A 14,226-nucleotide genomic window follows, 5' to 3' on the forward strand; every position below is an offset into this window, starting at 1 on the left:
TTTTGTCCATACCATATAATTTCTATTTTTCTATCCCAAAAGACCTCTCATTACACTCGTTATATTCTGGACAGCAGAATGAAGAACTAGACTCACACATTAGTTGCCGGAAACATGTTCCCAATGTTGGGGGAGTCCAGAACCAGGGGCCACAGTTTAAGAATAAGGGGTAGGCCATTTAGAACGGAGATGAGGAAAAACTTTTTCATTCAGAGAGTGGTAAATCTGTGGAATTCTCTGCCTCAGAAGGCAGTGGAGGCCAATTCTCTGGATGCTTTCAAGAGAGAGTTAGATAGAGCTCATAGTGATAGCGGAGTCAGGGGGTATGAGGAGAGGGCAGGAACGGGGTACTGATTGTGAATGATCAGCCATGATCACAGCGAGTGGCGGTGCTGGCTCGAAGGGCCGAATGGCCTACTCCTGCACCTATTATCTATCACGCGCCTTTTTATTACCCAGCATTCCCTGCTTATATTGAATACCAACTCATTAACATAAAACATGAATATATGTTTAAATACGTTACACTGCTCTCCTTTTTTTTGGTATTAAATCTAAGTACCCGGTTACAATTTTGTTGTTGTGATACTTGATTTAAACCAGTATTGTTTATCCTGTATTTATGAAATTTTAAATGATAAACATAATATATTTATTTTGCATATTTACACATTTTCATTTTACTTGTGCAATGAGTTATCTAACTTACAAATCTAACTTAACCACTGGTTTACGGATCCTCCCTGATCGTCTAACAGTAACAGGTTTAGATGTTGACTCAACTGCAGGCTTGTTTGGCTCTGTTTTAGTACACTGACTTTGACCAGAGGAATCTGTTTCTTTGTCTTTACAATCTGAATTTTGTGCTTCAACCACAGTGGTCTTTTCCAACTCACTTTCAGATAAATACTCAGGGGTTAGGAATCCATGCTCAGTTTTTGGTTCATCTTTGGCTGGAATCATTTGATCAACATGAACACTTTTGATCTTATCTCCAACTTCAACAAAGTATCTTTTAGTTCCACACACTTCCACTATTTTCCCATCATTCCATTTGTCTCGACCGGACTTGTTGGGAGGACTGAGAACACAAACGTGCTCATCTAACTTGAAGCTCCTCTCCTTTTTGTGCGAGTCAAAGTGGCATTTTTGACTTAACTGTTTTTGCTCAACTCTCAAGGCCAAATTGGGTTGAACTAGACTTGGGCGTATTCTTAGCCTTCTCTTCATCAACAGTTCTGCAGGTGAATAACCCGTTGTTGTGTGTTGTGCGGTTCTGTTCTTCAGCAAGAAACTAGCCAAACGATGTTTCATGCTGAGCTTTGAACTACCCTGCAAAACCTGTTTCTTAAGAGCATCTTTGACAACTCTAACAGACCTTTCCGCCGCCCCATTGGAGCCTGGATGGTATGGGGGAGCAAGTGTGTGTTTTACACCATTCCACTGCATGAACTCTTTGAACCATTCTGAACGAAACCGAGGCTCGTTATCTGAAACAAGTTCTTCCGATAAACCATGGCTTGCAAAAATTGATCTCAACTCATCTATGGTACACTCAGCAGTAGTGCTTGACCCCATATGCTTAACCTCAATCCATTTGGAATGACTATCTACTAGTACCAGAAAGTGATCATTACCCTTTTCACAAAAATCTACATGAACTCTCTGAAAAGGTCTACTTGGCCATGACTAAGGTTGCAGTGGCATTTTTGGTGGTTTACTCCGGCAATTTTGGCTCACCAGTGATTCGATGTCACTGTCAATACCAGGCCAATACACAAAACTTCTGGCAATTCACTTCATGCTTACGACGCCAGGATGTTCAGCATGAAGTTCATCCATAATCTTGTTTCTCAAAGACTCCGGTACAACCACTCTGTAACCCCACTTAATGCATCCCTGCTCACATGATAATTCATGGCGTTGATTATGGAAAGGCTTCAGTTCTGAGTTCAGAACCGAGTTCAATCCACTATCGATTTCAGTCCAACCGTTCAATGTCTGTTCATAGACATTCTTCAGCAGTGTCTTTCTGTTTCTGCTGCAATTTTAGTCACTGGAAAGTCTTCATCTACAGTGTGTAGATTGAGTTCTCACTTCCCACGTCAGAGTTCTCATGGGCCAACTGTGACAATGCATCTGCAACTGCGTTGCACTTGGAGCTTCTGTACTCCACCTTGTAGTCATACTGGGACAGCAGAATTGCCCAGTGCTGCATCCTTGATGCCGCCATGGAAGGTATAGCTGACTTGGGACCAAGTATCGCTAGTAGTGGCTTGTGATCCGTCACTAGGGTGAATGGTCTGTCGAGAAGTAACGGGTGGAATTTCTTGATTCGGAACATGATGTTGAGTGCTTCCTTTTCTAACTGTGCATAATTGCGTTCACTCGGTGATAGGGTGCGGGATGCAAAAGCAATAGGCTTTTCCTGTCCGTCATCCATTACGTGGCAGATCACTGCACCTATACCATAACTTGAAGCATCACAAGCAAGTTTCACCTCGCGTGTCGTATCATAGTGAACAAGGAGTTTGTCACTTGTCAAGTTTTTCTTCCAGATGTCATATGCATGTGCTGTTCCTTTCCCCACATCCATTTTCCATCTTTTTGTAGCAGGTGATGTAGTGGTTTTAGCACGGTTGCTAAATCTGGAAGGAATCGTGCATAGAACTGCACCATCCCAAGGAATGATCATAGCTCTGACACATTGTTGGGCTTTGGAGCATTCACTATTGCTTCAACTTTCGCCTTCACAGGGCGAAGACCGTTGGCGTCTACTTTGAGTCCAAGGTAGACCACCTCTGACTGCGCAAATGCACATTTACTTTGTCGCAGTTTGACGTTGTGGCAGTTCGGTCATGCGAGAACTTACTTGAGGATTTCCAGATGTTCATCCATGCCCTCGGTGAATATCAGTAGGTCATCCTGGTTGCACAGTGCGGAATGCCTTGTAACATTTTGTCCTTGACAGACTGGAAGATTTTCAGGAAGAACTTCACGCCATAGGGCAGCTTTGTATATGAATACAAGCCCTTATGTGTGTTGATAGTCAAGTACCGCTGACTTTCCTTGTCGAGATTGAGTTGGGCGTAAGCATGCGACAAATCCAATTTAGTGAAGACTCTTGCTCCGCTAAGTTCTGCTTAGAGATCTTGTGAGGTTGGCAACGGATATTGTTCGTCGTCAACGGCTTGGTTGATTGTGACTTTGTAATCACCGCATAGTCGAACAGATTAGGTACGGCCACAATTGGCGTTGCCCAGTTGCTCTGGTCTGGTCTGTCTTCACGAGTACTCCATTCCGTTCCAACCTGTCGAGTTCTTCCTCCACTTGTTGCTTTAGCGCATATGGTACAGGTCTTGGTCGACAATACAAAGGTCTCACATCTTGCTTAAGTCGAATGTGTGCAGAGTACCCCGTTATTCCCGTTGAACTGTTGTCAAATATTTCTGCATGTTTGCTTATGACGTTTTCAAGACGTGATTTAGACAAATCGACGCTGAAACTATTCTTCCAGTCTAACTTTATTCTACTCAGCCAATCCTTTCCAAGGAGGGTTGGTTTATATCTGTAGCTGGCTACTATGATGGGCAATGTTACTGACGGACTATTATGCTGAACTTTACAGTTCATTTGTCCGCATGTCTCCAAAACTTCGCCCGAGTAGGTTCTCAGCTTGACCTTACTCTCAGACAATGGTGTCTGAGGGAACTTTGTTTCGTACAGGTCTTTGCTCATGACCAAACAATCTGCTGCCGTGTCAATACACATATCGATTAACTGTTCATTAATCAATAGTTTAGTTCGAAAGTCCTTGCCTGGGCTGGTCGATATGAAAGATGGCGGCGCGCACGGACGCAGCGGCTCACAGCTCTCCCTTTCGGTGTGTTTTATGTGTGTTATCTGTGTTATGTCTGTTAGTCAATTTTAGTCATGCAAACCAGGCAAATCAGGCAAATCCTACTTACAAAATATACCGGAAGAGATAGCCAGGACACCGGGCGTTCTGTGGATAGTTGTCGGCGCGAACAGGCGTCGCAGGCGGAGGAGAAACAGGAAGCAAAAGCGAGGACGCCGGTCCGGTATACTTGCCAAGCTAAAGAGACAGCCACACAAACCACCGCTACCCAGCATGTTTCTCACCAACGCCAGATCCATCATCAACAAAATGGACGAACTAAAACTACAGATATCAGCAAACAAACTCGTGGAGGACTGTTGCATTCTCTTAGTAACAGAGACATGGCTTCATCCACTTATCCCAGACGGAGCCATTGAGCTAGCCGGGCGTACAGCGTTTCGTTGGGACAGAAACATCGACTCCAGTAAGAGCAAGGGGGGGGGGGGGGGGGGGTTATGCATTTACGTGCACAACAACTGGTGCACTAACATTCAAATCATAGATAGCCATTGTTCTCCTGATCTGGAGTCCCTAACAGTTAAATGCAGGCCTTTTTACCTTCCTCGTGAATTTACAGGGGTTATAGTAACAGCAGTCTACATCCCACCGAATGCTAACGCTAGCACAGCTTTAGGCTACCTGCTCGGTGCAATAAACTCACAACAGAGCACATATCCAGAAGCAGCCCACATCATAGCCGGGGACTTCAATCATGCAGACCTAAAGTCAGTTCTCCCGAAACTTGAACAACACATAAGATGTGCTACCAGGGGGAAAAACACACTAGACAAGGTTTATTCAAATATTAAGAAGGGTTTCAGGTCAGCACCACTACCACACCTGGGGCAGTCAGATCACCTGTCCATATTCTTAACTCCAGCATACACCCCACTCAGGAGGAAAGCTCCAGTCACCATAAAGACTGTTAAGACATGGCCTGAAGGAGCTTCCTCGCAGCTGCAGGATTGCTTCGAAAGGACCAACTGGGATATTTTTGAGGATCAGGACTTGGAGGAGTACACATCAACTGTACTTTGCTACATCCAAAACTGTGTTGACAATGTCACCGTCGACAAACGCATCAGGTTGTATTCCAATCAGAAACCCTGGATGACAAAGGATGTCAGGTCTCTCCTCAAGGACCGTAACACCGCCTTCAGGTCTAGTGATAGAGCTCTATACAGTGCTGCTAGAACCAACCTGAAGAGAGGCATCAAGGATGCCAAAGCGTCCTACAAGAGGAAGATTGAGGACCACTTTACCAACAATGACCCACGGCGGGTATGGCAAGGCATCCAGCACATCACCAACTACAAGACCAGCAACCGCACGACTGCCGACGGCGATGCCTCGCTGGCAGAGGAACTTAACTGTTTCTTTGCTCGTTTCGAGGTGAAAGCTACAGTGGCAGACATAACACCCTCTCCAGCACCTGACAGCAACACCTTCACTGTGCAGGAGTATGATGTTAAGCGCGTGCTCAGAGCAGTGAATCCCAGGAAAGCTGCAGGCCCCGATGGTGTGATGGGCAGAGTGCTGAGGGAATGTGCAGACCAATTATCTGAGGTCTTCACAAAAATCTTCAACCTGTCCCTTTTAAAATCCACCATCCCTCCCTGTCTGAAGTCCGCCACAATCATCCCACTGCCGAAAAAAAGTCTGTCATCAGCGGCCTTAACGACTACCGTCCGGTAGCACTCACACCGGTCATCACAAAGTGCTTCGAGAGACTGGTCCTGCAGCACATCAAAGCCAGCCTCCCACCCACCTTCGACCCATACCAGTTTGCCTACAGAGCAAATAGGTCTACAGGGGATGCCATCGACACTGCTCTTCACACTGCACTGACCCACCTTGAACACCAGGGGAGCTATGTGAGGATGCTCTTCCTCGACTTCAGCTCTGCCTTTAACACGGTCATCCCGAGCAGACTGGTCACCAAACTTTCTGACCTTGGATTTTCCCAAACCATCTGCCAATGGATCAAGGACTTCCTGACCAACCGCCCCCAGACCGTCAAAATAGGCCCTCACCTCTCCTCCACCATTACACTGAGCACCGGCTCACCACAGGGCTGTGTGTTGAGCCCCATCCTTTACTCCCTCTACACTCACGACTGCGCCCCCACCCATCCCACCAACACCATCATCAAGTTCGCGGATGACACGACTGTGGTTGGACTCATCTCAGGAGGAGATGAGACAGCCTATAGGGATGAAATCCAAAGGCTGGCAGCATGGTGTTCAGTGAACAATCTTGTCCTGAACTCCTCCAAAACAAAGGAACTTATAATTGACTTCAGGAAAACCAGTGTAGAATACGACCCACTCTACATCAATGGGGTCTGTGTGGAAAGGGTACCCGCTTTCAGGTTCCTGGGTACGCACATCGCAGAGGATCTTACCTGGTCTACCAACACCATCACCACAGTAAAGAAGGCACAGCAGAGACTCCACTTCCTGAGGATCCTCAGGAAACCCAACCTGTAGGAGAAGCTCATGATGTCCTTCTATCGCTGCTCCATCGAGAGTGTGCTGGCATACTGTATAACCACATGGTATGCCAGCTGCTCAGAAAAGGACAGGAAGGCCCTTCAGAGGGTCATCACAACGGCCCAGATCATTGGCTGCTCACTGCCCTCCCTGGAGCACCTGTTCAGCCTACGCTGCCTCAGTAGAGCAGGCAAAATAATAAAAGATCCATCCCACCCCGGCCACCGTCTGTTTGTTCATCTGCCCTCTGGTCGACGTTTCAGGTCAATCAAATCCCGAACAAACAGACTTAAGAACAGTTTTTACCCCAGGGCCATACGAGAACTGAACACTACCTTCTGCACTAGGCAACACCGTTAAAAAATCTTGTACTTAATATAATTGTATTTATTTGTTTTTGCATTTATTGCATATATGTTTGTACGCACCGTCAGGATTGGCTATTTTTTAATTTCGTTGTACTCGTTGCAATGACAATAAATGAATATTATTATTATTATTATTATTATTGTAGGCTTATCGATGTCAGTTGCATATATGGTGTACAACCCAAGTTCATTTCCATCCTGGTTCATCCTGGTTCATCTCCAAGTTGTGAACTCCTTCCTGATGTTGTCGCTTGTTTCCAGCAGGTTGTTTGTTTCTTGCTTTAAGCTTGGCCAGACATGCCGAGGCGATATGGCCTTTCTTCTGGCAGTTATAGCACTTGGCCGTTTTGAACTGACAAAATTGGGATGAGTGATTACCGTTGCGACGATAACAACTGGCTGAACTCAGCTCCCCGCCATACTTTGGTTTTGGTTTGGCCGAAGGCACTACTTTGTGACAGTAAATGGCCACTGCAGTCTGTGGTGGATGAAACTTGCGAGCATTCTTTGATGCCATCTCCATTGTGGTAGCAATCTTGCATGCTTTCTCGAATGTAAGATCTGGAGTGTTCATGAGTTTGGACTGAATTCGTTCATCCACTAGACCACAAACAAATCTGTCGCATATTGCACGTTTGAGAAAGGTTCCAAAGTTACAGTGCAAAGTTGCAGTCACTACCTCTCCGTCACCGCTAATCTCCATTATGTGGTTTGCCGTGAAGAACATGTTCGCTCTTTCCATATAGGAGCTGAACGGCTCTCTACTTTTGTCGAAAGTGCCAAGGTTTCCGATGTAGCCCGTGGACGCCACCATCTCGTCCGCCTCTTTTTTGTTTAAATATGACGAGAGTCCGCTCAAAAACCTCGATTTCCTGTCTGTTCTGGTGTAGCAATTCACCTAAAACTTAGCTGTACAAAGGCTATACCGGCTTGAGGAACTCAACACGAAAAAAACAGTCTCAAATCCTATACAATCCCGTCCTCGCCGCCAATTTTGTTATATTCTGGGCGGCAGAATGAAGAACTAGACTCGCACATTAGTTGCCTGTATCATGCGCCTTTTTATTACCCAGCATTCCCTGCTTATATTGAATACCAACTCATTAACATAAAACATGAATATGTATGAATACGTTATGAATAATAATCCCTTATTATTTACAAGCTATATTTCACATTCCTTCTCAAATCCAATGTCTGTGATGCATTGTACCTTTGTTTAAACATGGATTCAAAGTACTTAAGAACAGTTTCCTCCATATCTTTTTCACTGATTTTGTTTACTTGATATTAGGGAAAATGATTTCTGACTTAATAACCAAACAATGAGGTAATTCAAATTTTATTTCTTCAGGCTGCAGGTCATCAACCTGGACCAAAAATTTACAACAGCTTCTAAAACTACATTTTAAAGCTGTTACAATTGGGTGAATTTGTGAATTTAGAGCAGTGCCTTACCATGTAAAAAGGCTGGCTCATCAGCTCTACAAATGTTCTGCATGCTTGTTAATCCAAATGAATCACATTACAGGAACATTGCAAGGACAATGAGTTGTTTGTACTTACGAGGATTTCAACAGTCCATGGTAGTATGCAAAGTACACCAAAGAATTGTCATTGTACTCCCAGCTAGATAATCCATTTCCAACAGCCATCCCCTGAAATAAAAGAGTGTTGAAGTTATTACGCACCATTCTGTCAGTTACTAGTTCAAATTCCACTGTTGTCCAGTATGCATTGACAACTTTTCATAATAAAAATCAGAAACTTATATTTTTTTGTTTTAGTTTAGAGATACAGTTTGGAAACAGGCCCTTCGTCCCACCGAGTATGTGTACAGTCACCCTGTACACACACTCAATCCTATACTCCAGGAAGAATTTACAGAATCTAATTCACCTACAAACCTGCAGATCCTTGGAATGTGGGAGGAAACGGGAGCAATTGGATGAAACCCATGCAGTCACAGGGAAAACGTGCAAACTCCGTACAAACAGTACTCGTAGTCAGAATAGAATCCGGATTTCTGGTACTCTAAGGCAGCAGCTCTACTACTGCGCCACTGTGCCACCTCCATTTTCTAAACCGTCAATATCCTCACAGAGACGATTCCAGAACTTTTCTGTGCTGAATGCTAAAAGGTGCTTCCTGACTTCATTTTGAGCTGACCTAATGCTAAGATATATAAGAAAATAACTGCAGATGCTGGTACAAATCGAAGGTTTTTATTCACAAAATGCTGGAGTAACTCAGCAGGTCAGGCAGCATCTCGGGAGAGAAGGAATGGGTGACGTTTCGGGTCGAGACCCTTCTTCAGACTGATGTCAGGGGGGCGGGACAAAGGAAGGATATAGGTGGAGACAGGAAGATAGAGGGAGATCTGGGAAGGAGGAGGGGACGGGAGGGACAGAGGAACTATCTAAAGTTGGAGAAGTCGATGTTCATACCACTGGGCTGCAAACTGCCCAGGCGAAATATGAGGTGCTGTTCCTCCAATTTCCAGTGGGCCTCACTATGGCACTGGAGGAGGCCCATGACAGAAAGGTCAGACTGGGAATGGGAGTTGAAGTGCTCAGCCACCAGGAGATCAGTTTGATTAATGCGGACCGAGCGCAGGTGTTCAGCGAAGCGATCGCCGAGCCTGCGCTTGGTTTCGCCGATGTAAATAAGTTGACATCTAGGGCAGCGGATGCAATAGATGAGGTTGGAGGAGGTGCAGGTGAATCTTTGTCTCACCTGGAAACTGTTTGGGTCCTTGGATGGAGTTAAGGGGGGAGGTAAAGGGACAGGTGTTGCATCTCGTGCGGTTGCAGGGGAAAGTGCACGGGGTTGGGGTGGTTTGGGTAGGAAGGGACGAGTGGACCAGGGAGTTACGGAGGGAACGGTCTCTGCGGAACGCAGAGAGGGGAGGGGATGGGAAGATATCATCAGTGGTGGGGTCCCGTTGTAGGTGACGGAAATGTTGGTGGATGATTCGTTGGATCCACTGGCTGGTGGGGTGGAAGGTGAGAACGAGGGGGATTCTGTCCTTGTTGCGAGTGGGGGGAGGGGGAGCAAGAGCGGAGCTGCGAGACGTAGAAGAGACCCTAGTGAAAGTCTCATCTATAATGGAGATGGGGAAGCCCCGTTTCCTGAAGAACGAGGACATCTCTGAAGCCCTAGTGTGAAACACCTCATCCTGGGCGCAGATGTGGCGTAGACGGAGGAATTGGGAATAGGGGATAGACTTTTTGCAGGGGACCGGGTGGGAAGAAGTGTAGTCCAGATAGCTGTGCGAGTCGGTGGGTTTATAGTAAATGTCCGTCACTAGTCTGTCTCCTGTGATGGAGATGGTGAGGTCCAGACCTTTCTGTCATGGGCCTCCTCCAGTGCCATAGTGAGGCCCATCGGAAATTGGAGGAACAGCACCTCATATTTCGCCTGGGCAGTTTGCAGCCCAGTGGTATGAACATCGACTTCTCCAACTTTAGATAGTTCCTCTGTCCCTCCCGTCCCCTCCTCCTTCCCAGATCTCCCTCTATCTTCCTGTCTCCACCTATATCCTTCATTTGCCCCGCCCCCCTGACATCAGTCTGAAGAAGGGTCTCAACCCGAAACGTCACCCATTCCTTCTCTCCCGAGATGCTGCCTGACCTGCTGAGTTACTCCAGCATTTTGTGAACAAAAACCTAATGCTAAGATAGTTCCCTTGTTCTGGAATCTCCAGTCAAAGGAAATAATATGTCTACCTATCAAATCTTTTCAACCTCAAATACTTTGGTTGGGTCACTCCCGTTTTCTAAGCCCAATGATTTACAGCATTAAAGTATTATATACCAGCACCACAGTATTTAGGAATAGAAAAAGAAATTTCTGCCACACAAACCTTTGATTGTCTGCAGTTGAACACAAGTCGAGAAGAACATTAATCTGCACAGATCAGATCTCTAACTTTGCATTCTTAATTGGTCGAGTTAGCTCAGACAGTAGCTGCTGACTTGTTCTTTTGTCCCAACCCAGTGGCTGTAGCAGAGCTTGCTCTCAACTGCTCCCTAGTTGCTGTTTTATGAAGAATGAAGAAACAATTTAATTTTACATTTGTTCGCAGGATGTAGGTCATGAAACAACGTTCCCAGGGGGCCGCAGCCCGTGAGAAGCAGGGCGGTGGGTCCCTGTGGCCGGACTCAGGATGGGCACCGCGGAGAGGACGCGGCAGCAGTCAAGGACGAGCCCAGCAGTTGAGGAAGGTGGCATGGGTGAAGGACGTGCCACTAGGAGAACAAATGGGGACCCGTTGTGGGGAGGCTGCCGAGAACAAATGGAACGTTGGGGACTAAATGGAAACTTGTAACACTGTTGGTGCCCTATGAGGTGACTCTTTGCATACATCACACATTATAATAAAGTATCATTCATTCAGGCTGTAGTAGCAAACCTGCCCATTCCTAGTTGTCCGGAAGACATTCAGAATCAACCATGTATTTTGGGATTAGACTCATATGTAGATCACCAGGACAAGGAGGGGCAAGTCTCCTTTCCTTAAGGGCATTAGCTCACAATAGCTTTTTGCTGCCATCTCATATTTTCAGACTCACTGCTCCATGTTGGGATTTAATCTTACAATTGCTAATGCAGTATTTAATCATTAGGCTCCTACAAATCGGAAAAACAAATCTAAGAAATGTCATTGTTCCTTACCAAAGCAAAATACATAATGGCTATGTTTTCAAGAGAGAGTTAGATTTAGCTCTTAGGGCTAAGGGAATCAAGGGATATGGGGAAAATGCCGGAACGGGGTACTGATTTTGAATGATCAGCCATGATCATATTGAATGGGGGTGCTTTCTCGAACGGCCGAACGGCCTATTCCTCACCTATTTTTCTATGTTTCTATGTTTATTAATGGGATTTCCCTCATTGTTTGAAAGTACAAAGATGACCAAAGGATTTGGATTTCCCCAGTAGGCTTTGCTGTCAATTAAATATTCTTGAACCGTTGTAAAGAAGGAAATTGTGAAAGTCCTGAAAACTGTTGGCGATGTTTATTAATACATTAATTCAAGTTGCCAGCTAGCATCTGCCATTAACATATTGGCAGTTCCACTACACCCCGGTTCTTGCAGACTTGCCATTAACACCTTCATTGCCCTCACCTTTGAACCTTGTTGCATTCGGAACCGAAAAGTCGTGACTTTTGTACAATAGAAGAGTAAAGCACAATTCCTGTAATTAATATATCAATCTACCTCACATCTGTACTTCCTCAGTTGTTAATTTTTCTTGGTGTCTGAATGTGCTGCTGTACCGACCTAACTTTGGAGTTGTGATCACAGCCTTTGACTGAGACACTTCACCCCCTGTACAAATAAAACTCACTGCTAATGGTTAATCTTATAGTTCCTTGAGTCTAATTAAACAAAATGCAGCAAAAAATTCACAGAGAAATGCAATAAACTGTGTCAAACAGTTTGAGAGGAAGTGTTGGTCAAGAGAATTGAGAGAACACCCCTACACTCCTCAAAAAACTACAATAGGATTTCCTTCAACATTTAACCTAAAATCTAAATTTCCCTCTGCAGGACAATGAAACATACACTCTCTCTCGACAATATTATACTCCCTCGGTTTGATGTATTAGATGGGGAAGAGAAGATTTCCTGATCTACTTTCTCTACCTGATTTACATGCAACATGCTGGCTGGGATTCAAGGGAAAATGTGACAGATCTGGAAATAAAGTGACAAAGTTTTATTCATTCATTCCAATCTGAAATAACACAAAATACCAGAATGTTCAAATTTGTAGAGAGAAAAAAAGTGTTTGGAACAATTATATCATCAAATAAAAACCTATTGATTTAAAATATTCAGCATCCTTGTCCACAGCTGCTGCAACATTTGCTGAATATTTCCTACAAGTCTTGAATAATTTGCAATTTTAAGCTCCTACCTTAAAATTAATTTTCAAGTCAGTCATCACACGCTCTGCTAGTGTTGGTACGTAGATTCCTCCGTAACTCTCTCCAGTAATATAGAATGCATTCTTCTTGTATTCTGGAAAAAACTGGAAGAACTTCTTCACTGCAAGGTAATTATTGAATGAAACCTGGAAGCAGAGAGGGGTGGTGCAAGAGGAAAAAAAGTTTCTAAGGGTTTAAAAGCAGGATTAATTTTCACTAACATAAAATACAATGAAAATACCACCAGCAGCCTAGTGATGATAATTTACTCGTACCAAAGATTTCCCAACTAGAACAAATAAAAATAAATGGCGAGTATATAATTGTATCACCAAACCCTGCCGAAAGTGTTCACACAAATCTGAACTCACCATTGAACATAGAGGACTACAGCACAGGAACAGGCCCTTTGGCCCACAACGTCCATGCCAAACACTATGCTATGTTAAATTATACTCTTCTGCCTGTGATCTAGTTTAATACCCCTCCATATCCACATGCCTAATCAAAAAAGCCTCTAAATGCCACTATTAAGGCAGCATGGCTTCCTTGTTCTGGGCTCCTAGAATTGACATCAGGTCTCCTCCTGATGTACCGTGACTGCACAATAACTTACCAAGAAGACTACGCAGCATTTCACACCCCTCTCCGCAACACTGGGAACAAGAGCAGTAATTTAATGGGAACATCTTGATTTACAAGCCAATGGCCCCTTGCTGGATCACCACCCTTAAAACCAATTAGTAGGAACACAGGCCTTTACAATTCAAGGAAAAGGACCATCACCAACACCTTAACAGAATAAATAAAGATGGGCAATAATAGCTAACCTTTGTCACGTGGGCATGCACATTGACAGTGAAACACATTCCCTACCTGTTGCCAACATAAAACTTGTCTCACCTCAGTATCATTGGTTCGGTACTGCTGGTCATCGTCGTAGGAAAATCCAACCCCTGCTGGTGACTCAAGGTACAGCATATTTGCAATCTGTAAAGGACATTTGGTTCATTATAGTGTAAATTCAGAACATTTACAATGGAAAGGGCCAAAGCCAATGGTTAAACCTATCAATATTTCTCTATAATATACTCGCACTTACACAAGATGTTTAGAATAGAGTTACAGTGTGGAAACAGGCCCTTTGGCCCACCAATTCTGTGCCAACCAGCGATCACCGGTACACTAATGCTATCGCACAAATAAGGGACAATTTAGAGAAGCCAATTAACCTACACAACTACATGCCTTTAGAATGTGGGAGTAAACTAGAGTACCCGTAGAAAACCCACATGGTAGCAGGAAGAATGTACAAACTCTATACAGACCACACCCGTAGTCAGGATCGAACCCGGGTCTCTAGCGCTGTAAGGCAGCAACTCTATCACTACGGCACTGTGCCTTTACTTTATACATTATTGCTTCCTTTTGTTTGCACCATTATTCCTTTTGTCATATAATCTCTCACGTCTTCCCTCTTAAATTCTGGACTCACTCCCACCAGCCCTCCTTTCCCCCCCCCCCCCC

The 14,226-nt window shown here is 44.6% G+C and overlaps 1 protein-coding gene across 2 annotated transcripts in view; it reads right to left on the reverse strand.

Annotated features, from left to right (window-relative positions):
• Positions 1-14,226, reverse strand: part of ctsa (cathepsin A) — a 48,303-nt gene that overhangs the window by 24,783 nt on the left and 9,294 nt on the right. For both annotated transcript variants that reach the window (XM_078418674.1, XM_078418673.1), the window contains 3 exons: positions 13,603-13,689; positions 12,690-12,845; positions 8,328-8,419 (listed from right to left, as the gene is read on the reverse strand). In XM_078418674.1, coding sequence (XP_078274800.1) covers positions 8,328-8,419; positions 12,690-12,845; positions 13,603-13,689 — 335 coding nt within the window. The remainder of the gene's footprint in view (positions 1-8,327; positions 8,420-12,689; positions 12,846-13,602; positions 13,690-14,226) is intronic.

This window comes from Rhinoraja longicauda, chromosome 22, assembly GCF_053455715.1.
Source record: "Rhinoraja longicauda isolate Sanriku21f chromosome 22, sRhiLon1.1, whole genome shotgun sequence".
Classification (NCBI taxonomy): Eukaryota; Metazoa; Chordata; class Chondrichthyes; order Rajiformes; family Arhynchobatidae; genus Rhinoraja; species Rhinoraja longicauda.